This window comes from Canis aureus, chromosome X, assembly GCF_053574225.1.
Source record: "Canis aureus isolate CA01 chromosome X, VMU_Caureus_v.1.0, whole genome shotgun sequence".
Classification (NCBI taxonomy): domain Eukaryota; kingdom Metazoa; phylum Chordata; class Mammalia; order Carnivora; family Canidae; genus Canis; species Canis aureus.
In genome coordinates, this window is record NC_135649.1 from 18,431,925 (window position 1) to 18,459,887 (window position 27,963).

General features: G+C 40.1%; 1 protein-coding gene and 1 non-coding gene across 6 annotated transcripts in view; both read left to right on the forward strand.

Moving 5' to 3' along the window:
- PABIR2 (PABIR family member 2) overlaps positions 1 to 27,963 on the forward strand; it is a 214,588-nt gene that overhangs the window by 14,751 nt on the left and 171,874 nt on the right. The window contains exon 10 of one of the 5 annotated variants that reach the window (XM_077889115.1): positions 4,617 to 7,384. The exons of 3 other annotated variants lie outside the window; for them this stretch is intronic. In XM_077889115.1, coding sequence (XP_077745241.1) covers positions 4,617 to 4,761 — 145 coding nt within the window. In that variant the 3' untranslated portion in view covers positions 4,762 to 7,384. Of the gene's footprint in view, positions 1 to 4,616; positions 7,385 to 27,963 lie in introns of those variants that run through there. One more of the 5 variants, XM_077889117.1, reaches the window with a different exon arrangement.
- On the forward strand, positions 661 to 800 carry LOC144309333 (small nucleolar RNA U109). The gene has a single exon (XR_013375375.1). It is a non-coding gene; the product is annotated as a small nucleolar RNA U109 (small nucleolar RNA).

Genomic DNA, 27,963 nt, shown 5'->3' on the forward strand with positions numbered 1-27,963 from the left:
GACACTTTGTATCCTAATATTGCTGACATTTATGTCTGTAATGCAGAGATTCTAAACATGAGTTACTCATGATATGTGAAAATTGCAAACACTTTTTTTTCTATCTCTGTAATGCAGTTTCATTGATCAGACATCGGTATTCTTAGAAATGAGGACAGAGACAGAGACTCTGTGTTCTGGATTCTGTTGCCAAGGATTGTGATCTACTTGATAACCAGGGAAACCATTTTTATACATTTTAGGGAGCAGAAGAGGTACCAGATCATTAGCAGAGGGTATCTCCTCATTTAAATTGTCATACTTTGTTCCTGCCCCACTCTACAAAGAAAAGATGGATTTTAAAACTTTAAATTAAACTTTACATATTAGATAATGGTCTTTCAAATCTGACATCTTTGAAGTGTAAATTAAGCGTGAAGTTTGAGTATGGACCTACTTGGGGTTTGTGTCCAGTGTGCCAACTACTGCCCAAAGGAAAAAGTAGGCCTGCTCTTTATATATTTTTTACTAGATGAAAACTTTGAGATCTTTGCCAGCCAAATCTGGGAAACCTTGTCAACCACAAGGCAGGAATTATGTCATTCTGCATTTAGTTCTTCTGAACCTCAAGAATTTGATCATAGCTTGGAATTACACCTTTCCATGGTGCTTTGATTCTTTTTGCATGTTGGGAATTCTTGTTATGCTCCTCGTTCCCTGAGGAACTAGATTATCTGTGGCTTGCTACATGAAATAAAGGAGTTCTGAGGGCCACTAGCCATGTAGTGAAGATTAAGTGATAGTCTGTTTCTCATACGGAAAAGGAAAAGTTCTCCCAAAAAATTTCTTGCCCAGTGCATCGTAGTGTTGGTGTGACTGCTAATTTAACCTTGACAGTTGTATTTTAACATTTTTCATTAGATTTCACTTAGTGATTTTCACATTATTTTTAATGGTATATGTATCATGGCAAGAGAGTTTAATCAGGAATATGTGATGTGTACAAAGAATATTTAATCGTGATTTATTGACTAATAGAACTGTATACATATACCTTGAACGTGTTTAAGGGAGCAGCTTAGACATCTGTGCTGGTACTTTTAAACTCCTGTCCCCAAGGTAACTGGAAATGATTATACTTAAATGTGTGATCTTAAAAACTTAGGAGTTAAATGCAGAAATATAATGTTGCATCTTTCTAAGGTAAGATGATTGAGGCCAGAAAACTTACCCCGTGGGCCTGTTTAGCCCACACCATGGGGCAGGGGATGCCCCGTAGTCTTACCTTATACCAGAATCTATTCAGGGCTTGATAGGGCTGTGGCTAATTTCTAGTCTATTTCCCTGCCTGTTCCTAATCTGATGGAACCCAGATTATTGACTGGACAAGGCATAAAGTGGCACCAGATGGTACCACTTTAATAATAGCATGAGTCACACTGGACATCCTGATTCTGCTGTTACTTTATCATTTGAATGTTTTAATGATTCTCTTATACTTGCATCCTTATTTTTTTAGACAGGGTACTACTTCAATAATCATAAGTATTTTTGGTTGTGCAGTTCAGATATTGCATCACTATACTCGGTGGCCAGAATGAATTAGAATTAGTTCATTTTTGATTTGTGTACTCCTGCGTCCAGTTCGGACTGTCTAGGTCCTTTGCTTTCCTCACACTGTCTGGGTCTCAGCCATTAATCTAAGGCCCATTCACACCTCCATTAGAGTTTCAGCTAGGAAAGGAAAAAGATAAACTCAAATTGGACCATACTTTGTTGCTTTTAGAAGGCCTGGTAGAAGGTTGACAAGTGAATGCTATAAAAGTCACTTTTGTTCAGTGATCTCTCTATAAATAAAAAAATCATGTAAATCTTTTCTTTATGCAGATTTACTAACAGTAGGTAATCTATGACAGTGGGTAGTCTCTGCTTCCATGACCATGCATAGTAGTGTCAGATTTATTAACAGAAACTAGATTTAACAGATTTTAGTTTAGTGAAAATATCTGGTTAATGGTTTACCAAGTTCTGAATCTAAATTACACTGGAGCCTAAATGTAAGTATGCTATTTTACCATTAATGAACAAAATTTTTCATATGTTCATAGTTAATAATAGAAAAGAAGTTCCTGAAACGGAATATATGAAACAAAATATTCAGATTTGTATTATTTTTTCTCAGTAACTTCTTGGTAATTTCTCTATTAGCTTATTTCTTATTTCTCTTAAGGTAATCAACAGTGTTAGATGGGAGCTTTCTTCTCATGAGCCATGTTCTGTGTTTTTGAATGAATACAGGATTCACCTAAGCAAGAAGGTCTTATTACAAATGGAATCTTTTAACCCAGGGCTCACCATAAGTCTGGTGGTTGGAATAAGAAAGTCTTTATTTATATTCAGATTATCTGCTTGGTGGCCAAATTTTAATCTAAGCCTGTTTCTTCCTGCCAAGTAGCACAGAGCGTGTCCTTCGGCTGCCTGGCCAATATGTGCTTTAGGAAAGTAAATTCATTTTAATATTAGTCTAGGCAAAATGCTGCAGGAGGAAAAATCACATATGTTCCAAAGGCAAATATAAAGGTCTTTTGATTTTCCAATGCCTTAGATTATCTGTGTAACTTTCTTTCAGTAGTTTGAATAATTCATATTTTAGACGTATTTTACTATTGGGTTGAAAATATAGCAGTGCCAGCTAAATTTTCCAAACTTCTTACTTAAAAGTGCTGTTATTAATGATGCATTTCACAGCAGTGAGCTTAGAGTGGGAGTACCGTGGACTGTACTGTTTCCATTTTTATGTTTACTTTTCCGAAGCTTATTTGTATTCTGCCTCCACCTAAAAACAATCCACAGGCAATAGAAAAATAGCAGAGAAGTGGGGGGAAGGTGTTACATGCCATTGAGGTGGAGGGTAGGGTATCAGGCCTAGAAACTTCCAAATGTACCATGGGTTGCTTAACACTGGTAATATATTAACTTGGAGATCCATAAAAGTGATCATATTTAAGACTTCCTCCCCAAAAAAGAAAGATTCCCAACATTTAGCCTCAGAGCATATTAGACCAGGTTGGGCTTTTGTGAAAGAGCTAGTGACCAGACTTCAGCTAAAATCTATATTCCCTGATTCATTATTCCTTCTCCAATTCTACACTTGTATCCCTCTTCAAAATTAAAAAGTGTGTCTATGTGAATCCTAAAACTGCCTGACTACCTCTCAAGCTTTGTCTCTCATTGTGTTCTCACTCTCTGTACTTACAGCCACACTAGCCTGCTTTTGGCTCCTAAAACCACCCTTGCTTCCTCCCAGACCATACCTAGTTAATGCCTACTCATCTTTCAGATGACAGCTCAAGTGTCACTTTGAGGGAACGTGTTCCTCTAAATTAGATCGAATTACTCATGTTATATGCCCGCGGAGCCCTTTGTATCTTGCTTTTACTGCTTTGATCACAAATTACATATGTATTAGCACGATTACTTAAATGTCTTATCTCCTGTACTGTAATATAAGTTCCATGAGGGCAGGGACCATGTCTGTCTTAGACACCATCGTATTTCTAATATCTAGCATACTTCCTGCACTTGGCAGTTAGTCAGTAAATATTAGAATAAATGAATGAGTGAAAAAGTGAATTCAGGCCAGATAGTGAGCATAGAATTTGTATGTTGGATTGATGGGACGCAGAGCCAGAAAGGCAACCTGGTGCGAAATTGTGAAGGCTGTTAATTGTGAACACTGAAGTAAGAAGCCAGGTTTATGAAGCAGGCTGGATGGAGGGTTGGCAGCCCTGAGAGCCTGGACTAGATGGGTAAGGCATCCCTGGGCTGGGTTCTAGAGGCTCTGATGCCCAAAGAAGGAGTTTGAGTGGAAGGATGGGAGCAGAACCTAGCTGTGAGAATCAAAGAGGCAAGTGGAGGGTCAGAGTATTGGGTCCATGGCTATAGAACATTCCTTTTAGCAGCCTAACTGGATAGTCACTGGAGGCTTGTAGAGACATCAGGGACACCTTTGTGTTCTGAAAGCAAGAGAAAAGGAAACAGTGTCCAAAATTCATCAAATTAGAAGAATTTAAAAGACAAACAACAGAGGGAGAAATTTTTTAAAAATGTGTTTGAATTGAAAGCATCTTGGGAATGGGGAAGCAGTCCAATTTAGAGTAGTTGAATGCCTGTGTTCTGGAGCAGAGGAATGGTGAAGCAGTGTCCTTAGTAGGATACTTCAGACAGTCCAGGGTACCTCAATGAGTAACCATTCATATTACTCGAAGGCTGATGGGAAGGGAAGAAGATAAATCTCAGGATAGCAATATCTTGAGCTGAAGGTAAGGGAACACCCTCACGAAAATCATGACACATCAAGAGGAATGCTTCCTGTATTTTGGACATTCTGGTGCTTCCAAGAGAGCACTAAAGTGAAGCAGAACTTGAATGTCTTACTTTGGATTTCTGTGACCTTGTTTTTGCAGGTACCCAAATATAGTAGTACATTATGTAGTTCATTGCTGTTGCTTATGCTTTTTATTATTTACAAATGCTCTTACTGATTTGTGAGTTCTTGAAACTATGTCGTTGCATGTTATGTTTACCTTTACCCTGATAGATGCATCTGCTTATAATTCTTTTTGCTTTGTCCTCAGTTCAGATATTTTGGATGGCAGTAGTAGCAGCAGTGGCTTATCCTCAGACTCACTGGCTAAAGGCAGCACAACCGCAGAGTCTCCAGTAGCATGCTCCAATTCATGCTCTCCGTTCATCTTGATGGATGATCTCTCACCCAAGTGACTTACCCATTTCTGATTCAGTGTTTTAACTGCTGTTTCCTACATAAAACATTCAGTGAGGAACGCAGAGAACTTTGATCCATAATGAGGATTAAAGTGTGGCAGACCTAAACCATTTCAATGCCGTACTTTTTGGCATCTCTCTTCTCTAAAGTTCAATTTTACGAGTGTAGTGATCTTACTTATGTCTCTTATTGCTGATCTCATTTTGGCTCTAGTGACTAAATCTCAAATACTCATTTTTGATTGCTTAGAGCATATGTTTTTTTTCCTCAGTGCCTCAGAGAGCACCTATTTTAGAATCTATACGCTTAAGGAAAGCACTGATGTGTATTTTCGACAGAGGTTCTTTTTCCCAGCAGTGACACAACAGCTAAAGTTGATCAGAAATTCTCTTGCTTGAGAGATTTGTGGTTTGTTTTTTTTTTCCTTTTTTTGTTCTCTGTTGACTACATAGTTTCAAATCTCTTTATTTCACAATAATAGATGGATTGCTTTCAATTATATTAAATTATTATTTTTCTGCATCAGCTTAAAGTACATTATTTTGTTTCCCTTTCCTGTTTGAGCTGCTTACTTGCCATTTCTCACAGAGGGGAAGAAACACATAGTCGCTTTCATTACTATCCATACCGCTTCTTTGCTGTTGGAGTGTATGACGTGAGGATTGATTTTAGTGCAGAGAATGTAAATGGACTGACAGGATGCCTGGATTACTCACCCACAGGTTCTTAGGCCTTAGCCACCACAGTTGATATTTTTCTTCCCAAACTTGTTTGTTGCCCGAAGGAATATATAAAATATTGTTAATGTTTCTAGGTGGTGTTATCAAGGAGAAGAAATTCCTGCCTTGACCAGATGTGTGGAGCATCTACAAATGAATGAATAATGTTATTTACTCACAAAGCACTGTGTAGAAAAGCATACATGGAGCTTGACAGCTTGTTTCGGGTGATATTATGAGGCCTGAGGTGCCTTGGGGTACAGTGTTGTGCTGTAAAGATGGATGTCATAATGTAGGGTAGATTATGTGTCTGGTCACTACATACTGTTTCGATTGCTGCTTTTTTTCTGATTACTTTTTTGTCATTGGATTTGTTTGTTTCGTCAATGTGGTGAGTGAGTGCCGCTGCGGACCGTGTTTTGGTTATCATGTTGCCATCAGAGTCAGAATCCAGTTCTTGTCTGTGCTGCCTCATAGTAAGGGCCATTTAATATCGGGGAAACTTTTAGGAGCTGAAAAAGTCAATGTTACTGTGCATTCTGCTTTTCAGAAGCTGTTTGAGCTGTGAACAGTGTATACGATAGTAAGTCTGAGGTACCATAAGTTATTTAATTTTTAAAAGAGGAAAATCGTGATAGAGCTATTTAAAAAAACTGAGTGTAATCTATTGTTATTTATTATTTAAAACTGTGTAAAAATGTCTGATGTGATAGATATCTTTTAATGTTCAGACATCGTAGTTGGATTGTCTGTGTTTAATATGCAAATTTGCCTGCTAGGATCATAATATTCCACTTTTTAAATGAATGTAAGAAATGAAAACTACTGCCTTTGTGTCCTTTGAAGGCAAAGATTCTTGAATTTTAAAGGAAGATGATGCGCTTTGACGGTACTCAACAGAGTAGTAATACTGTATAGCTTGAAGGGAAATCTGTCCTCTTTGACTTACAAGAGAGCATCACATAGCTTGCAGTAAGTAGTTCTGTTCTGGCATCAGACGTGGTGTTTATTTTAAACTGTAATAACCACCACGATGGCCATTAATGGCTTTATTTTTTGTGTTGCTTTCACCTGTGAAAAGTCCATAAACTTTAAATCCTAATATCAATGTATATATTATGAAGAGTGTTCTCTAGTGTGCCATTTTAAAGAAAAATCACTTCGATGGTATTCAGTGTGTTTATTCTGTTTGTGAAAGAACCACATTCAGATGTTTCTGCCTATATAATGCCAAGAGATGGTTTTATCTTACATCTTTATAATTTATCCACCTTCGCCCTCCTGTCTTCTTTGCCTTAAAGGGATACTTCTGGCCATGATTTCTTGGCTCTAATTTAGGACTCATAAGAAACAACCTTTGGAAATGTGATGATATTTAAATTTCTTTTAAAATTCAGTGGTGGGTGAGAATTGGGACAGGAAAATGAAGTTGTTACAATAGTGTAAGAACTAGGAGATGAGATGAGTCACTTCATCGTTTAAACCGAGGTTCATTTTTATTGTTCAAATTGACTAGAAAGTTAAGTTTATGCAGGGGTTGTTTTGGAATAAATAAAAGATAGAGACGCTAACCTTCAGATGAGCTTTGTTGACAGTACTCCTTTATTTTTATATAAAGTCTAATATTTGAAAAGTGGTCATTATTATAAATTAAAATTCTCTCTTCCTATTCTAATATATCCTATTTCAGGCTTCTGTTTGAAAGCAAGTACAAGAGATGATATGATAAGAAAATCCTATAGATACTCTTTTTGCTTGACTAACTTATATAATCATACTCTGTTTCATGATAACTGCTTTTTGGAATAAATAATAGGAAGTTTTGTGAAATGCTGACCTTGTGTATATCTTAGAATGCAAATTTAATAAAGTGTGTACACATGCATAAAATTCTATAAAAGTTTTTCAAGTCTCTCTCTTTTATCATCACTAAGAACTATTTTCTGCCTCCGTGTCCCAGTATCGCGTTCTCTGTGTCTAATTGCAGTCAAGTTCGGAGTAAAATGTATTGGGAACACAGAAGAATAACCTTATTGAAGTTTGGTCTGTTACGCAAAACAAAAAAAGGAACCTCTCCATGTAATGTCAAACCTTCATGAGCATTTTGTATAATTGGACAATTTAGACAGTTTTTGCCAAGGCCACACATATTTCTTACTTCTTTTTTATTCTTTTCATGTTTTTTTTTTACATATTCATAAGACTTGGTTGTTTTGAAAGAAGATGGGGGGATTGACAGGTTAGAAATTTTTTTAAAGCCTTTTATGCATGACTCAGGTTCTAAACACTCATTTTTCTTTTCAGTTTCTTAAAAACATGAACCGGTGTTATTTCACACTTACAGAAAAATAGCAAGAACAGCAGGGAGAATTCCTGTGCATCCTTCAGCCGGGCTGCCTGATTGTTAGCACCTAACCACGTTCACTTTATCATTCTCTCCCTGTCTTCCATATGGTGTGAATAAGTACTTAAGTATTCACATCTGAACCATCGGAGCAGTTACTGAAACGATACCCCATTACTTTTATGTGCCTTACCTGCTTCGGTGCACATTTCCTAAAGACTGGGACATTCTACACAGGCACATTAGAACTATCAAAATCAGGAAATCACCTTTGCTATACAAAACGACCATCTAGGGGATCCCTGGGTGGCGCAGCGGTTTGGCGCCTGCCTTTGGCCCAGGGCGCGATCCTGGAGACCCGGGATCGAATCCCACGTCGGGCTCCCGATGCATGGAGCCTGCTTCTCCCTCTGCCTGTGTCTCTGCCTCTCTCTCTCTCTCTGTGACTATCATAAAAAAAAATTTAAAAAAAAAACAACAACGACCATCTAACCTATAGACTCCATTCAAATGTTGCCTGTGGTCCCAATAATGCTCTTTTAGCCAAAAAGAAAAAAAAGTCTTTTCTTCTGACCCAAGAATCAACCCAAGATTATATGTTACACGTAGTTATTAGGTGTCTTTGACCTCCCACAATCTTGAAGCACCTCCAGCCTTGCCTTTGGTGATTTTCATATTTTTTGAAAAGTTATGGCCAATTTTGGAAAATGTCCCTTGATTGAGGTTTGACTGTTGTTTCCTAGTTATTAAAATTCAGGTTATGCATTCTGGGCAGAAGTACCACAGAAGCGATGCTGCCTTCTGTGTATTATTGTGGGAGGCACGTGATGTCACTGTCCTTTTACTGGTGATGGTAAATTTGATCCTTCACTTAAGGTGGTGTCTGCCAGATTTCTGTGCAGTTAATGTTTTGCCTTTGAAATTAATAAAAATATTTGGTATGGAGATACTTTGACAGTATATAAATATCCTGTTTTCTCACACTTTCACTCATCAGTTTTAGTATCCATTGATCTTTCGTGTTCGTGCCTTATGGTAGTAGGATGGCCGCCTAATGGTGACTCATTCTATCATTTTTTCCACATTTATTAGTTGGCATTCTAACTAAACATTTCTCTTCACCATTTATTTGCATCAGTGTGGACTTCTGGACTCCTATTTTCATCAGTGGGTTTTAAATCATTTTCATTATTGGGGCACCTGGGGGGCTCAGTCGGTTAAGCAGCCGACTCTTGGTTTTCAGCTCAGGTTATGATCTCAGGGTTGTGAGACTGAGCCTCACGTTGGGGTCCACACTGCGTGTGGAGTTTGCTGGAGATTCTCCCTCTCCCCCCACTCACACATGTGTGTGCTATCTTTCTAAATAAATAAAATCTTAAAAATCATTTTCAGGGATGCCTGGGTTGCTCAGCGGTTGAGCATCTGCCTTCGGCTCAGGTCATGATCCCGGGGTCCTGGGATGGAGTCCCGCATCACACTCCCTGCATGGAGCCTGCTTCTCCCTCTGCCTGTGTCTCTGCCTCTCTCTCTGTAGCTTTCGTGAATAAATAAATAAAATCTTTTTAAAAATCATTTTCATTATTTTAATAATTCACATCTCAGATTTGGACAGTTGAGAATCCCTCCAAGCAGGCTCCTGTGTCCTTTTGACAAATCTAAGGATTTTTGGAGCACTGTTTTGCTACCTGGCTTAAGATGACCCAGATTCATACTTTCCTTGCCCCTGCCTTGGGATCAGACATTTCTATAAGAAGCCCCGATTCCTTTTAGTGGAAAATGGTATTTCAAAGCCAAGGTGTAGGCACTAGGTGTAATCATTGCTATTAGGGCATTGTGGTTTAAAGGCTTTCTCAGCATAGAGAAAATATGTGTGGATGTGTGTACACACACACACACACACACACATATATATATATGTTCATCTATTAAAAATGAGTTCAAACAGCTACCTCTGATTCCAGTTCAACACCATAAGGTTCCTTCTAGCATCCACCCTATCCATATTTGTAACTCTGCTCTCTGATAGTGACAGACCTGGTTCCCTTTATCCTCAGTATGACTGCTCATTTCCCCTGTATGTAAGTGATTTCTGCCCCTGCCACGCTGGCTTCCTCCCCAGCCCCAGCCATCTCCTGATGCTGACCTTGAGGTCCCTCCAGTCCCACCAGCCCTGGCTGTCTCCACAGAAGGCAAAGGGAAGAAGGGCTCAAATACTCAGGTTTTAAATATTCCTAGCTTGCACCCCTCCCAGCTACCACCCCTAAGCTCCTCTTCCTGTGTGTTGAATTATTCACAGCTCAGGGATTTCTTATATTCATCAATTTTGCAACTACTTACCAAGCCCTGGGCTGGAAACTATGAAGATTACGTTCCTGCCTTCAAGTTGACCAGCCTGGTGCTGTAAAGGGAGCTACACTAGGCAGTGGAAGCGCTGGTGTGTGAAGCACTGAGTGCAGGGGCAGACAGAAGGAGAGCACCTAATATAACCTGGACTGCACTTCTGGAGTGCTTCCTGGAAGAGGTGACATGAAGCTGAATCTTGGAGAACAGACCGGGGGGCTGGTGGGAGTCAGGTAGAGGGAAATAGGGCACAGGTGCTATCATGGGAGGGAAGTAATTTGCTAATAGAAGAAAATGAGGCTGGAGAAACGGGGACCACATCCGGTTTTTAGGACTTGAGAGTCAGACTATGGAGGTGGAAGCTATGCATGTGGATGGAAAGTAGCGAGATTCATGGAGAAGAGGGTTAAGGACAAAATCCTAACAAGCGCCAACATGTAAGAGACAGGCTGAAGGAGAAATGGGATGGCAAGAGAGGTAGGAGAAAAACCTGGAGAAACAAGCTAATGCCGTCAGCAGAGCTAAGGAAGGAGTCGGCTCCCTGGTTACTTAAGATGAGGGCCAGAACCGTCCCATTGGGTCTGATCTTTAGGTCCCCTAGGGACTCATTAACATACTTTTGGTGAGGTGGAAGGGGCAAAGTCCAATTGATGTGGTGGAATAAAGGGAGCTGGGGTGGGGGAGTGGGTGCTTTTAAGAAATGGAGACAAGCAGCACAGTCTGTACTCAAATCCAACTTATTCCTTTTCTTCCAACTCTTGCTCAATTACAACTTCAAATCGCTCCCATTTTCTCTTCTGTACCCTTGGTGGCTAGCACTGTGTCCACAACATAACAGTTACTCAATAAAATTTTGCCCAACAGTGAGTAGGTAACCACATGCTCTAACCAACAGAGGGAGCCGAACTAAAAATCACTCTGATCTGTAGAGGGAGCCCAAAGGAAGAAAGAGTGGGAAGCAACCCCTGAGGAAGTGTTAACCACACAGTCTGACCTCTAGGAGGAGCCTCAAGCTTCTTGTGTTCCAGACACTCCTGAGGAAAACTTGCATGAGGAGCCTGGGAGCAGAAGTACCACCTTTAGGTAATTTTTATTAGTGTATAATACCTCATATGTACCTTCTGTTTGTGGCACATGGTATCGATTTCCTATTTCTGATAGTGATGTGAAGTTTTCTGCTGGCGTAAATTGAACAAACAATATTTTAAAATTCGTCTGTTTAAAACGTGAACAAAAAGTGAGTTCATAGGAGTAAAAGCACCTAGATACGGCCCAAATCTTCGAAGTAAAATCCGAATCAGAATTTAGAACCAGGGAAAGCCTGGGGTCACTGTGGTGTGTGGAACCGATGCTATGAAGAGGTTAAAAGCTGTTAAATCTGTGTGGAATGCTTTCCTTGGGTGCCTCTCGGATCCTCTCTCTCTCTCTCTGGGCTTCTAATTCTGCTTTTCTCCTGTGAGGTGTGGTAAGATAAGTCTGGCACCCCTGCTTTAGCTTCTGAGGGGGAGACACCCCTCTCTCGCCTTGAGGGTCGACGGAGAACTTGGTTGGGGCTAAGGGAAAAGGAACCTAAAGAGCACGTGAGGCCTGGTATGTTAGGTCCTGGTTTGCTCAGAACTGAGATGTTTCCTGGGGACTTTCAGTGCGAAAACAAGGCAGGTACTGGGCAAACTCAGACTATTCAGTTACCCTAAAAGGTTTCTTGCCTTTCCTAGGTGTGGTTTTCCTTCAGTTTCTTTCCTTACCTGTCTTCTGATTGGAAGAGTATTTAGGGCTCCAAAGCTAAGCTCAGAAGGTCAGCCTCAGAGAAAGAAGGTTCTGGTCACTGAGGCCTGTCTACTTTGGGCAAAGGAAATTTCTGGTGTATAGAATTTCAAGTCATCTAGTGACTACACTGGAGTTTGAGGTAAAAGCCTGGGCTGGTGAAGTGTTTCTTTGAACCTGTTATTCAAGCATTTATCTCCCTCCAAGACCTATGGGTCAAGAGTGGCAGGAGGGGGACGCTGGCTGATGCAGGTGGTGGATCTAGAATTCTAGGATTTATAATCCTGAATGATGAGTAGTTTCTCCTCAAGGACAAAACTAATGTCTCACAGCAGTACTTAAAATTATTTTCTTTCTTGTATGTGTATTTTACTTCGTTATTTTTTATTTGTTTTAAAATGATCGGTTATGAAAAACTCACTATAAAAATTTCAAACCTCATAGAAGTATGCAAAATAAATAAACTCCTCTCCCGCAGCCTTCTTATCAGTAATTTAATAGTTTGATTTGTATACATAATTAATCTGTTTATACATTTGAAATGTACTTGTAATAGATAAGCATGCATACTTTAGAGATTTTCATTATAGCATACATACAAAAGAGGGTACTGCTTCATGAATGAGCACAAACTGGATGGTCTGTGGAATGTTCTGGAATGTTCTGTGTGACTTGGGTGATGGTTACATGGGTTTATTCAGTGTGTGATAATTCATAGACTGAATGGCTAGAAGTGAGCATTAGGGGGCGCTTCAAGAGTTCTGGAATTTTCTGTGACATGGGTGATGGTTAAATGGGTTTGCTCAGTTTGTGATAATTCACAGAGTGTTAAATGGCTGGAATTGGCATTAGAGGGCGCTTTAAGTGTTCTGGAATGTTCTATGTTGTTTGTGATAATTCATAGAGGGTGAATAGCTGAAGTAGGCATTAGGGAGTACTTTAGGAGTTCTGGAATGTTCTATGTTGACCCGGGTGATGGTTTATGGGTTCATTTTTAGCAACCGTATATTATTCCCTTGTACAAACATTCCATAATTTATCTAATCCTTAATTGATGGTCATTTAGGATCTTGATAATTTATTAGTGTACATAAGTAGTAACATACATTTATTTTCGCTTCTGTAAGTATTTCTGCAGGAGAGAGTTTTAGAAGTGATAAATTGTTGGGTCAAAGTGTATGTGCATTTTATTCATTATTTTCCTTTTGTAAAGGTAATACAAGTTCAGTGTAAAAAATTCAAATAGGAAAAAGGGCATATAGAAAAAAAGTCAGTCTTCCTTCTCCTTTTGACCTCTAGTTCCATAAGATCCTTCCTCAGAAACAACCAGTGTTACCAGGTTCTGGTGGGGTTTTTTCCAGAGACAACTTGTGCATTGCATATGCATTTACATATTTTATAGGCACTGCTTAAAACCATACCTTCAAGACTTTACCAATTTATAAATTCTCCTGTAGGGTATGAGAGTTCTCATTACCCACTAGAGATGATTTAAGGGTTCTAGAAAGATTTGAGTAAAAGAAACAGATTTTAGGGGCACCTGGGTGGCTCTGTTCAGGTAAGCATCTGCCAGCCCCACGTTAGGCCCCCTGCTCAGTGGGGAGTCTGCTTTTCCCTCTTTCTCTGCTGCTCCCCCTGATTGTGCTCTCTTTCTCTGTTTCAGATGATAAAATTTAAAAACTAGATTTTATTCATGTATTTATTCACTTATTGGAGATACATTCACGTTTCAAAATTCTGTAGGTACAAAAGAGCAGTGAAATGTCTCCCTCCCATCCTCATCCCCCAGCCACCCTAGCTTATCTTCCCCAAAACAGTTTTCAGTTTCTCATGTATCCTTACAGAGAGTTTGCATATGCAAACAAATACATCAGTATTTTCTTTTTACCAAAGTTTTACACAGACGATATCATTGTTTTTATGAGCTATGACTATGTATTCTCTCCCTCCCCCACTGCCAGCCCCCAAACCATAGTGCCTTATAACAATAGTTGTTCGTTTTTTTCTCAGGAGTTTATGGGCAGGCTGGAAAGTTCTACTGTTCAGGACCAGGCTCAGCTGATCTCAGTTGATCAGTTGGTCTAGAATGGTCTTAGCTGTGATGATTCAGCTCTATTCCACAGCGCTTGTCACCTTCCAGCTTACTCTTAATTGTGGTGCCATGTTTTCCCAGGAACAGAAGCACACAAGGCCTCTGGGAGCCTAGGCTTGGACCTGCACACCATAACTTCTTAAATTTAATTGATCAAGGCAAGTCACAAGGCTAGCCTAGATTCAGGGATGTGAGGAGCTATAAAGTCATCTTACAAGGGATGTGGGTTTAGGGAAGGGAAGAGGTAAGGTCATTTATTCCATTAAACAATGCTATAGGTAGATACACTCTTTTTCCCTAACAGTATATCATATATTTTGAAGATTATTTCATATTAGTCTTCAAAGTGCTTCTTTGTTGTTTTTTTAAAAATTATTTTTAATTTTTTTAAAGATTTTATTTATTCATTCATGAGAGAGACAGAGAGAGAGAGAGAAGCAGGCTCCATGCAGGGAGCCCGATGTGGGACTCGATTCCGGGTCTCCAGGATCACGCCCTGGGCCCAAGGCAGGCATTAAACTGCTGAGCCACCCAGGGATCCCCTATTTTTAATTTTTATTATTGTTTTAAGATTTTATTTTTATTTAGTCATTAGAGACACAGGAAGAGAGGCAGAGACATGGGCAGAGGGAGAAGCAGGCTCCCCTTATGCAGGGAGCCTGATGCAGGATTTAATCCTAGAACCCCGAGATCATGCCCTGAGCCAAAGGCAGACGCTCAACCACTGAGCCACCCAGGCGGCCCTGTTTTTTTTTTTTTAATTCCATTTTATTTTGCTGGTTCCATTTTGTTTTAAAGATTTTATGTATTTATTCATGAGAGACAGAGAGAGAGAGAGAGAGGCAGAGACATAGGCAGAGGGAGAAGCAGGCTCCATGCAGGGAGCCCGATGTGTGACTCAATCCTGAGACTCCAGGACCATGCCCTGGGCCAAAGGCAGGTGCTCAATCACTGAGCCTACCCAGGCTTCCCATTGCTGGTTCCATTTTGGAGGAAATTTGGATTATTCCCAATCTCGTTATTATTTAACAATGCTGCAGTGAATAATACTGATCATATGTCAGATAAATTCCTAGAAGTGGAACCACTAAGTCAAAGGGTATGTGTACTTGCGATTTTGATAGATATGGCCAAGTTCAATTAAAACTTTTTTTTCAGGGCACCTGGGTGGCATAGTTGGTTAAGTGGCCAACTCTTGGTTTTGGCTCAGGTCCTGAGACCAAGCCCTGAGGGGAGCTCCACGTTCATCGTGGAGTCTGCTTAAAAGATTATCTCTCTCTATGGGACACCTGGGTGGCTCGGGTGGCTTTCTCTGTGTGTCTCTCATGAATAAATAAATAAAATCTTAAAAAAAAAAGATTCTCAAAAAAAAAAAAAAAGATTCTCTCTCCCTTTCCCCCTCCCCTCCACACTCTCATTCTCTCTCTTAAATAAATAGATTTTTTAAAAAGATTTTATTTATTTATTCCTGAGAGACACAGGCAGAGGGAGAAGCAGGCTCCATGCAGGGAGCCTGATGTGGGACTCAATCCTAGGACTCCAGGATCACACCCTGGGCTGAAGGCAGGCACTAAACCGCTGAGCCACCCGGGGATCCCAATAAATAGATCTTTTAAAAAATACTTCAACTTCTTACTTAGAAAAAGGTTGTAAAGCCTATAGAAAAGTTGAAAGAGGGATCCCTGGGTGGCGCAGCGGTTTAGCGCCTGCCTTTGGCCCAGGGCGTGATCCTGGAGACCTGGGATCGAATCCCACATCGGGCTCCTGGTGCATGGAGCCTGCTTCTCCTTCTGCCTATGTCTCTGCCTCTCTCTCTCTCTCTGTGTGACTATCATAAATAAATAAAAATAAAAAAAAAGAAAAGTTGAAAGAATAGCTCAATGAACACCTATATACCCTTCACAAAAATTAAACATTTCGTTAAGTTTTTTTAAGATTAAGGGCACCTGGGTGGCTCAGTCAGTTAAGCATCTGCCTTTGGGTCAGGTTGTGGTCTCAGGGCCCTGGGATCGAGCTCCTCATCAAGTTCCCTGCTCAGCAGGGAGTCTGCTTCTCCTTCTCTCTCTCCCTCCCTCTCCCTCTGTCGCTCCCCTTGCTTATGCTCTCTCTTCTCTCTGTGTCAAATAAGTGAATAAAATCTTTTAGGACGCCTGAGTGGCTCAGCGGTTGAGCGTCTGTCTTTAGCTCAGGGCATGATCCCAGGATCTGGGATTGAGTCCCACATCAGGCTCCCTGCATGAAGCCTGCTTCTTCCTCTGCTTGTGTCTCTGCCTCTCTCTTTCTGTGTCACAAATAAATAAATAAATAAATAAATATTTTTTTAAAAAGTAAATAAAATCTTTTTAAAAGAAGATTTTTAAAGGTTAAACATTTGTTTACCTTTTGCTACCTTTGTTCTCTCTCATGTCCTTTTTCTCTTCCTTTCTCTCATCTTCCCCCCACCAGTATGTACACACATATTTTTGTGAACCATTTGAAATTAAGTTACAGCCATCAAGGCACTTTTTCAGATACTTTTCCATCCTGCATTGCCGAAAAACAGAGATGTTTGCTTACATAATCACAATTTTGTTAGCAGAACCAAGATATTTAACATCAATAAGATAATTTTATTTAATTTGCAGTCCATATTCAAATTGCTCAAATTGCCCCAAGAATCTCCTTTAGAGCTTTTCTTTTTTTAGTTGAGAATCCAAAATTCAGGATCAAAGGTCACGTAATTCATCTAGTTGTCATGTCACTTTGTTTTATTCTTAAGATTTAAATTTATTTATTTATTTACATTTTTAAAAGATTTTATTTACTTATTCATGAGAGACAGAGAGAGAGGCAGAGACACAGGCAGAGGGAGAAGCAGGCTCCATGCTGGGAGCCCCATGTGGGACTCAATCCCAGGACTCCAGGATCACGCCCTGAGCCAAAGGCAAAGGCTCAACCGATGAGCCACCCAGGTGTCCCGAGATTTAAATTTAAAAAAAAATAATTTTACACCCACTGTGGGGCTTGAACTCACAATCCCAAGTTCAAGAGTCTTATGCCCTACTGATTGAGTCAGCCAGGTGCCCCTTTAGTTTTCCTTAATACAGAACAGTCTCCCACTTTTTTCATCTTTCATGAAATATTTATTTTGAAGTGCCTGGGCCAGTTATTTTTGCATAATGTCTCGTAATTTGGATTTTTCAGATTGTTTCCTCATGATCAGATTTAGTGAAACAAACGTTTTAAGCAAGAATACTATATAGGTGAGTCCTATTGCACCACATAAGGAGGTAGGTGACATTGGTTGGTCCACTAGTGATGCCAAGTTTGATCAGTTGGTCAAAGCAGTGTTCTCCAGATTCTTCCACTGGAAGGGCACTCTTTCCCCTTTGTAATAAATAAATTGACATTTTAAATTAGGTGTGATCATGTACATTCCCTATTCTGCAAAGACTTTTCACCAAATAGTTTTAGCATTCACTAGTGATGCCTATCTGAATCAGGGTTATTTTTTTAAAGATTTTATTTATTTATTCATGAGAGACACAGAGAGAGAGGCAGAGACATAGGCAGAGGGAGAAGCAGGCTCCCTGTGAGGAGCCTGATGTAGAACTTGATCCCAGGACCCTGGGGTCACGACCTGAGCGAAAGGCAGCCGCTCAACCACTGAGCCACCCAGGTGACCCCAGATTTTTTTAAAGATTTATTTATTTATTATATAGAGAGAGCATTAACAGAGGGAGGGGCAGAGAGAGAGAAAAGCAGACTCCCCTCTGAGCTTGGAGCCCGACATGGAACTTGATCTTAAGACCCTGAGATCATGACCAGAACCAAAATCAAGGGATGCCTGGGTGGCTCAGCCATTGAGCATTTGCCTTTGGCCAGGGTGTGATCCTGTGGTCCCGGGATCAAGTCCCACATTGGGCTCCCTGCTTGGAACATGCTTTTCCCTCGGCTTCTGTCTCTGCCTGCCTCTCTCTCTCTGTCTCTCACGAATAAATAAAATCTTTACAAAAAAAAAAAAAAACCCGAAATCAAGACTCAGATGCTTAATCAACTGAGCCACCCAGGTGTTCCCTGAGTCAGTTTTTCATGGTGGCTACAAAATGATGTTTTCCTATTTTTGTCATTCCTTCCACATCTATTAGCTAGCATTCTGTTAAAGAAAGCTGCCCCTCTTCTTTTTGCATATCACTTCAAATTATTTTGTTAAATTAGTATTCAATGTGTTATAACCTGTTACTATTATTGTATTGGCACATGAACAGACAGATCAATGAAATAAAGCAGAAGGTCCAGAAGTAGATACAGGTATATATGTAATTTTAATATATAATAAATACATAAATACCATATATAATCTAATAATATAATAAATATAAAACATATATTATATCTAAATGAATATATCGTTATTATATATTTAATATATAATAATACCCAAATCACTGGGGCAAAGATGAACTTTTTAATAAATGCTATTGGGATAACTGGATAACCACATAAAATAGATAATTTGGTTCCACACCTCACACTGTATACTGAAGTAAACTCCAACTGGATATGAATATAAAAAAATAAAGCCATACAAGTACTAGAAGAAAACCTGGGTATGAGGAAAGCCTTTCTACATAGGATTCCAAATTCCAGATGTAATGAAAAAGATGGAAAATAACTACATAAAAATGAAAGTAAAAACCTTTTGCATGGCAAAACCACATAAGCAAAGTCAAAAGCAAGATGACAAAACTGGGAGAAAAATACCTCTACCATATACTATGTGAATACTATTTCCCCAATGCATAGAGAACTCTGGAATTTCATGGGGGGGGGGATACAGTGCTAAAAATGCCAAAAGGAAAATGGGTAAAAACATGAATACACAGTTCACAGAATAAATAAATGACCTTTACATGTATGAAAAGATATTCAATTTAACGCATAGCAAAGGGAGATGTAAATATAACTTTAAAATATGCAGTCAACTTGACCACGTGGCTCCCTTGGGGAGAGAGCTGAACAGTTGACTGAATGAACTATGGGTCCTGCCACTTCATAGTCAAATGAATGACTGGGTGAATCAGATGGAGGCAACATTCATGGTTTCTTTAGTTCCTTCTCTCCACTCTGTTTCAATTCCTACTTTAAAAGAAATTATTCATGAGAGACACAGAGAGAGAGGCAGAGACATAGACAGAGGGAGAAGCAGGCTGCCTGTGGGGAGCCTGATGCAGCACTTGATCCCAGGGCCCCAGGATCATGACCTGAGCTGAAGGCAAACCGCTCAAGCACTGAGCCACCCAGGTGTCCCTCTACCCGTTTTTTTTTTTTTTAAGATTTTATTTTTTTATTCATGAGAGACACACACAGAGAGGCAGAGACACAGGCAGAGGGAGAAGCAGGCTCCATGTGGGGAACCTGATGTGGAACTCAATCCCCAGACCCCAGGATCATGACCTGAGCCGAAGGCAGACGGGCAACCACTGAGCCACCCAGGTTCCCTCTACCTGGCTTTTATAGCAAAATCTCTCTCTTATTTTTTTCTCCCAGACTTCCATCTCTTGTCCATTTGTTACCTAAAAGTAAAGCATTAAGCAAGGCCCATCAGCATAAAATCAAAAAGAGGAGTTGTCAGCATGAAAGGGAAATGAGCTAACAATTAAAAGTGCTGGGAAAAGTCCTGCTTTGTTATCTTTCTAGAATTATTTTCTCACGCACCCAAACAAGAAAACTGGAGAGTAATTTATTGCTAAGATCATTCCTACATCTGTTTGATCTCATTGCTAGAATTGCTCCCTACAGTTTTGCTGTAAACCTCCAGTGTTTTAGCTTTCCTTTTGTGAGCTCACTTGGGAACTCGAACAGCTATAACTTCGGTTCTTCAAGAAAATGCATCCCAGGCACTCAAAAATAAATACGTCAATAAACATTTGATATGCAGCACAATTTTAAGTAGGGGGATTGCATGTTGATGGAATTTGCTAATGAGCCTTCAGCACTTGTACTTTCTTCTCTATGACTAGAAATCCTGTGTTTTTCTATTCCACTTAATTTTTTCACGCATAGAATGAGGCTTTCTTCAAATGTTGATTTTGACCTCAGATCTTGAATGAGTCACTTGATTTTTTCAAGCCCAGAAAAACAGTCTTTCCTCCAGACAGTTATTGTAAAAGGAGCCTCTTGGTAGTAGATCCTATTTTCTCTAATATTGTAATTATAGATTTATCCAATAAATGTTACTTGGAAATTTCGCTCAGTTGAAAGGTGAAAAATCACATGTATTAGACACGAGAAGTTTGACTCTGTTACAAATCTATTTGTGCATATTTAAGAGTTTTGTTAGCCTATATAAATAAGCACGCTGCTTAGCAGCAGTTGAAGACAGTAAAACAACACTCTGCAGGGTTGTTGTTTTTTTTAAGGTTTTGATGAATGTGAATACAAATTGAATTGGGACAACAAATGAAGGGTTTGAAGTTAAAATTGAGGTAGTGATAATTTACTGTAAATGTACTTTATTGTTGTTGGAGAATAAATGAAAAGCAATGGAAAATAGAACATTTTAAAGTGAAAATAAAAATCACCCTAAATATCCCAGGTAGAAATTGCTCTATGTTTGTGGGTTTTCCCTACCTAATTGAGTCCAGGCTCTAAACACAATATCTGAGGCTATCAAAAGGCTTAAACATTGTGAATATTTTTTAAAGAAATACTCATTCAGGGTATTTAGGTTATACGAGTTGACACACTACAGTGATGCATGGTTTGAGAATCTGTGTCTAGAAATCAATTCATAGAAGTCCTGTTTCAGTTACCTGCAGATGTCAGTGTGGATCTGAGTGTGGTTCAGCAGTTTGTTCCAGATGATGGTGAACAGTTGAAGTCCAGTTGTGAACCAGTTGCTTATTACACAAACACCAGTTTAGTTTGGATGAGAAATGTGAGCTGCAAGGGCCTTAAGTTGCTGAATTTCTTTTTACAACATTTTCATAAGCATGGATATATTCTCTAGTCACAGAGTTCACAGAAGATTATACTCTCTTGTTCCCACCCCTGGTTGTTTGACCAGGCTTTCTTAAATTTGTTCTAGTACTAGAGCAGTAGGGTTGATGTAGTTGGGTTTTATGAAATTTGACATCAACCCACATGGCAAGTCTGAGGGATATATTGCAAGCTGTGTTGGTTCCCTTTCTGCTGTTATCCTGTATTTAAACAAAGTTTTTTTTTAAAAAAAGATTTTATTTATTTATCCATGAGAGACAGAGAGAGAGAGAGAGGCAGAGACCTAGGCAGAGGGAGAAGCAGGCTCCATGCAGGGAGTCTGATGCAGGACTCAATCCAGGAACCTAGAATCATGCCCTGAGCCAAAGGCAGATGCTCAACCGCGGAGCCACCTAGGCATCCCTAAACACAAAGTTTAAAACCAGTAATTCTGGGTTGCCTGGGTGGCTCAGTTGGTGAAGTGTCTGTCTTCAGCTCAGGTCATAATCCCGGGGTCCTGGCATCGGAGCCCCTCATTGGGCTCCGTGCTCAGCAAGGAACCTGCTTCTCTCTCTTCCCCTCTCTCTTGCTCTGCTCTCAAATAAATAAAATCTCTCTCAGCTCTCAAATAAATAAAATCTTTTTATAAAAACCCAATAATTCCAACTCTCAGCATCATCTTTGCCATTCTTTCCTATTTCCTTCTCTTCTACAGGATTCCACTCTCATCCGACTTCACAACATAAAAAGTCAGTGTTTATTAAGCTAGGAAATTCTCAGAGAGTTGCAATGGCTCATCGTGGCAATGCCCTGTTCTTTCTTGGGCCATGACACAAATCTACCATCTGTTTCATAAGCTAGCGAGCTTCCTCTCAGCTATAATTTGCTATATATATTGGTACATAAATTGTTGGTAGCTTATGTTTACCTAGCAACAGAATCTGTTTGGCAGAAGGCTGTGGGAAAAGAGGCTTTCCTTTTTCTTTCTATTTTTTTAAAGCAGTTTCTTCATCTATAAATTTTCTTCAAGTGCAAGAAAAGCAGATATACTGGCCCAAGCAATCTTCCTTTTTTTTTTTTTTACAATATTCCTTTTATATCATTTTAACCCAAATTGCCTAGTAAATGCTCACTTTAGAGATTATTTTTGCCACTTTGATTACCTTGTATATAACTGAATGCCCTCTTTTAAATTTGTTTTTCTTTTATAAGAAAACTTTGTACAAATCACTGTGAATACTGTCTTTGACCTTGTCACTATCAAAGATCACTGAGTTTTGGGACTACCCACATCTATCCAGTGTAAATTTCTCTGGTTTCCCAGTGTCTTTAGCATCGCTTGTGGATTTTGGATTTTGAATTTACATTTCAGGAACATTGGTCAAGAGATAGAGCAAGACAGATACTGGCATGGTATCACTTATGTGTGAAATCTAAAAAAAAATGTCAAACTCATAGAACAGAGTAGAATGGTGGTTGCCAGGGGCTGAAGAGTGGGGGAAATGGAAGCTGTTGGTCAGAGGGTACAAACTTCCAGTTATAAGATTAGTAAATTCTGAGAATCTAATATACAGCATGGTGACTATAGTTAATAATACTGTGTTGTGTACTTGAAATTTGCTAAGAGAGTAGATCTTAAGCATTTTCACCAAAAAAAGTAACTATGTGAGGTAATGGATGTGTTTATTAACTTGATTGTGGTTAATCATTTCACCATGTATACATATAGCAAATCATCAGGTTTTACACTTTAAATACATTAAAATTTTATTTGTCAGCTATAGTTGACTCTTGAACAATATGGGGGTTAGGAGTGCTGACCCTCCCTCCCATGCAGTCAAAAAAAAAGTTATATCCATGTATAACTTTTGATGGGGTGCCTGGGTGGCTCAGTCAGTTAAGCATCTGACTCTTGGTTTCAGCTTAGGTCATGATCTCAAGGTCTTGAGATCCAGCCCCTGGTTGGGCTCCATGATCAGTGAGGAGTCTGCTTCGCTCCTTCTACCTTCTGCCCCTACCCCCACTAGCAAGTGAGTATGCATGTGCTCTCTCTCAAAATAAATGAATCAATCTTTAAAAAAAATCAATGTGTAACCTTTGATTCCTCCAGAACTTAGCTAGTAATAGCTTACTGGTGACCAGAATCCTTACTGATACATGAAGTCGATTAACGCCTATTTTATATGTTGTATGTATTGTATCCCACGTTCTTACAATGAGGTAAGCTGGCAAAAAAAGTTATTAAGAAAATAATAAGGAAGAGAAAATACATTTACAGTCCTGAACTGTAGAAAATCCACCTGTAAGTAGAGGCACACTGTTCAAACCCACATGGTTCAAGGGTCAACCGTATGTACCTCAGTAAGGCCAGGGCAGGGGATGGGAAAAGACACTGATCAGGATCCACTTGTCTTTAAGTTAACTGTGACCGACTCTAGCACCATGCACTGTGTTGTCTGCATTACTTTCATTTGCCTTTAGCTGAATGAGCTGTATATTCCTACCTGCTTGCTTTCTTAGCTTTCTAATCAGCAGAGCCATGTGTCTGCTGAAAGAAAAGCCAAAGGGAGAAAACAAGTTCTGACTTCCTTTCACATTAGTTATAGACATCCTATGCTGTTAAAGGTTAGAGTGTATTTGCTGCATTCATTTCGAGAAGGGAAGGAGGTATTGTCCTGTCAGCTTCCTTCATGCAACACCGGGGTGTAATTTGCTGCAGGCTTACTGCATGCTCTTGCCTTGGTTCAAGTGACTGGTTTTCCATTTTGATCTACAACTCTTGTGTGGTTTGCTAGGAAGTGGCAGTGTGGAGGTCACTGACCCACCCTACCCTCCAAAACAGGAAGAAGAAGAGATCAAAAGGAAAAAAAAAAGAACTTCGATGCCATCTTGAGACTTTGAAACTAGCCATAAGAAAGACTAAGACAGAATTATTGGGGCAGCCCGGGTGGCTCAGTGGTTTAGTGCTGCCTTCAGCCCAGGGTATGATCCTGGAGACCCAGGATTGAGTCTCGTGTCAGGCTCCCTGCATGGAACCTGCTTCTCCCTCTGCCTGTGTCTCTGCCTCTCTGTCTTTCATGAATAAATAAATAAAATCTTTAAAAAAAAGAATTATTGTGTAGACAAAGTTCCTTTTGGCCAGAGCCTTTCTATGTCTTTTGTTTTGTAGTCTTTGCCTCTGTCCCCCCTCAGTCCCTGACTCTTCACATGCCCACGGTGTTGCAAGGGACGTGGCAATTGACTGTGATGGTGAGATCCATGAATTGCCCTGCGTTCATTGATAACTGGGGGCATTCACTGATATCACAAAAGTGCATGCTTGCTGCTCTCCCAGTAATGGCAGGCATGTAGGCAAGGAGTGAGCATCTTGAGCCATTGAGGTTGAATCCCATTTTTGTAGAGCTGCTGGTTAAAGGTGAGCAAGAGTAGGTGAGCTCACGAGAGGAGGGCTGGCAGAAAGAAGGAGTACCGGACTTGTGGGACAGGAGGGAGGCACAGCAAGAACTCCTGGAGGAATGAACAGTCAAGGAGGGAAGCCCATTGTCTCAGCTTACTGAGGCCTCAGCCAGTGGTGTTGTGCCAGGGACCAGAGATAGGAGGGATAGGTTAGAGAAAACAAATTTGAAAAGGGTGGTGATGACTGCCCAAAAACTGGTGATGAATGCCCCAAAAGCCTTTGGTGGCATCATTTCTGTAAAGGAGGTACAGAAGTCAGATTGCAGAGGACCAAGAAAGGAGTGCAGGCCTGAAAGCAAATTTCCATTCTAAAAGTTCAGCAGAGGGGCATCTGGCTGGCTTAGTCAGGAGAGCATGGGACTCTTGATTTTGGGGGTTGTGCGTTTGAGCCCCACGTTGGGTGTAGAGATTACTCTAAAAAAATTTTAAAACTTTGGCAGCATTTAGAGACTGGTAGCTATGAGGGTAGGAGGGTCACTGTAAAGGTAGTTTTTGCTGCCATTGTGATGACATTGAAGAACCCATGGGAGACGTAAGGAACCAGAGGATCCTATTGATCATTGCTATCCTGTAGAACTTCCTGCAGTGATGAAAGTGTTCTATGTCTTCACTGCTCCATACAGTGGCCACTAGCCACATGAGACTACTGAGCCCTTGAAGTGTGGCTGAGGCATAGCAAAACTGAATTTTAAATTAAATTAAATTAAATTTTTTTTATGATAGTCACACAGAGAGAGAGAGAGAGAGGCAGAGACATAGGCAGAGGGAGAAGCAGGCTCCATGCACCGGGAGCCCAACGTGGGATTCGATCCCGGGTCTCCAGGATCGCGCCCTGGGCCAAAGGCAGGCGCCAAACCACTGCGCCACCCAAGGATCCCAATTTTAAATCTTATTTAATTTTAATTCATTTACATTTAAATAGCCACACATGGCTAGTAGCTACCAGATAGGGACAATGCAAGTTTAGAGGGAGAGGATAAATGTGGAAGGAGAAAGGTAGGAAGGGATCAACTCTAAAGCAGAGAGGGAGGGATAACTTTTTTTTTTTCATTTATTTCATTCATGTATTTATATAGTATATTATTAGTTTCAGAGGTAGAGTTTAGCAATTCATCCATTGCATATAACACCCAGTGCTCATTCCATCATGTGCCCTCCTTTGTGCCCATCACCCAGTTACCCCACACCTCCACCCACCTCCCCTCCAGCAACCCTCAGTTTGTTTCCTATGGTTAAGAATCCATTATGGTTTGTCTGAGGGAGGGATAACTTTGAGAGTCTTGAGAAAAAAGTCTTCATCTGATATGGGAGATCTCTCATGCCTCTAGTAGCTAAGAGTTCAGACTCCCACCTTCAGTTTTTTTCCACAAACTTTGTCAAGCTCATCTACTAAGAATGGGGAATTTGGAGGTAGAGTCCTTGGGGGCCTGAGGAGAAAGACTAGAATGTTCACAGGATGAGGTTGTAAGGAGCAACTGGGCCACAGTGGTAGCCAGGGTGTCATTGACAGCATGAATTTGTGGTGTGCCAAGTCTGAGGGACTTGATAGGGGCCAAATTTGCACTGGGCTAAATGTGTGCAATTCTAAAATAAGGTTCCTTTTGGACTAAGATGTGAACTAAAAGGATCTGGAAAATATTATGCAGTTTAAGCTTAGAAAGTTATGTTTAAGTGTATCTTAACTGTTCTATTACTCTACCTTAAATGTTTCCTGGTAAATTTCTTTTTTTTCTGGTGAATTTAAGCCTTGATAGCATAAAATGTGTTTGAAAGAATCTCACCAGACAGGTTGGGCCTCTTCTGCCTGGGTGGTGTTTGGTTAGGGTAATCTGCCAGATTCCACTGCTTGTTCTCCTCTTGAAAGACTTTTGGGGCAGCTAACTCATCTCTGGTATAGGAGTGGCGGTGGCGGGAGGCTCCCTTATAGCAATAAAAATTACAGCACTGTGCAAACTCATAGCTACTTAACTAACACCCTTTCCAGATTCTTTGGCAGGCAGGAGCAGGAGATGCTTATTGCAATATAGATTCTATTTGCGGGAAAGGAGAATTAAAGGAACGAGCAGAGAGGAATGGATGTTGATCAGCTAGGAGTTTTCTGTATGTCAACAACATCAAAAGAATTATGAACTCAGGAGTTTTTCTTAAGGTCTAGGTATAGACAGCAGTTTAAAATCTTGTTTTTAAAAAGATTTAAAAAAATTTTAAGTAATCTCTACACCCAACATGGGGCTTGAATTTACAACCCCAAGATCAAGAGTTGCACACTCTGCTGACTGAGCCAGCCAGGCATCCCAAATCTTGTATTTTTAAATATCTTACCAGGCCCCAAATTTTAACTTCAGAGAAAAGTACATATTTTGGCTAAGTAGTCAACTGTGTGGGTATTTCTGTGTAATTGATTCTTGTCTTTGATTCTTATCTTTTTTGTGGCCTAACACTCTTGTAAGTTTATGTCAAAAGCCCATGACAAATGACCTTGATTAGAACTCTTCCTCTCACATTAAGATATAATACGAGCACAACGTGTTTCGTTTAATATGTTCCAATGGCCAGAAAGGGGCAACACGACTACTCCATTCGCTAGAATTCCAGCCAGGGCTTTCAAGGGAAATAAATATGCTGGATCCTCAACTTGCCAATATCAGACCTAGATAATCCTCAGTGGTTTCGTCCATCGAGAAAGGTGATCTGCTATAAAGTATCAAGACATTCCTCCTATTTAAGCCCCAATGCCAGAGCCTATTTTAACCTGCATAAGTAATCCCAATAGCTACAACCAAATGAAATTTCCAAAGATGAGGGTATAACCATGGAAAGTAGAATCTGGCATACCTCTAAGGTATAAGGAGTAACTCAGAAATTGTAGAATTTTTATGTGTTTGTTCTAGACATTTGTTAAATATCTTCCAAGAACCCCTAACATTGGTGGTGAGGTAAGGAGAGGATGGAGATTCAAAGGGAGTATGAGATATGGATCTAGCCCCCAAAGATCTTGTACTCTAGTTGCAGTAACAGATCTGGAGCTTCTTTTTTTTTTAATTAATTAATTTATTTATTTATGATAGTCACAGAGAGAGAGAGAGAGGCAGAGACACAGGCAGAGGGAGAAGCAGGCTCCATGCACCGGGAGCCCGACGTGGGATTCGATCCCGGGTCTCCAGGATCGCGCCCTGGGCCAAAGGCAGGCGCCAAACCGCTGCGCCACCCAGGGATCCCAGATCTGGAGCTTCTAAAGCAATTAGAGAACAATTAGGTACTAAGTTACATAGTAAGGACTAGAAGATTGACTAGAATCTATCCCCTTAAAGATAAAAGAGATATGTGATAGCTTAGCAAGAACTGGGACTAGCATGTCAAAGGCCAGTTTTGTCACTAATCTACCACATCATCTTGGCCTGAAACTCTCTAGGTCCTTAACTGGTTTTTCTATAAAAGATGGTGCAACGTGCTTAAGATGGCTTTCACAGAGGGCTTCTTCGAAAATTCAGTGAGAGATTTTGTAGATGACCATCTTTCCTAA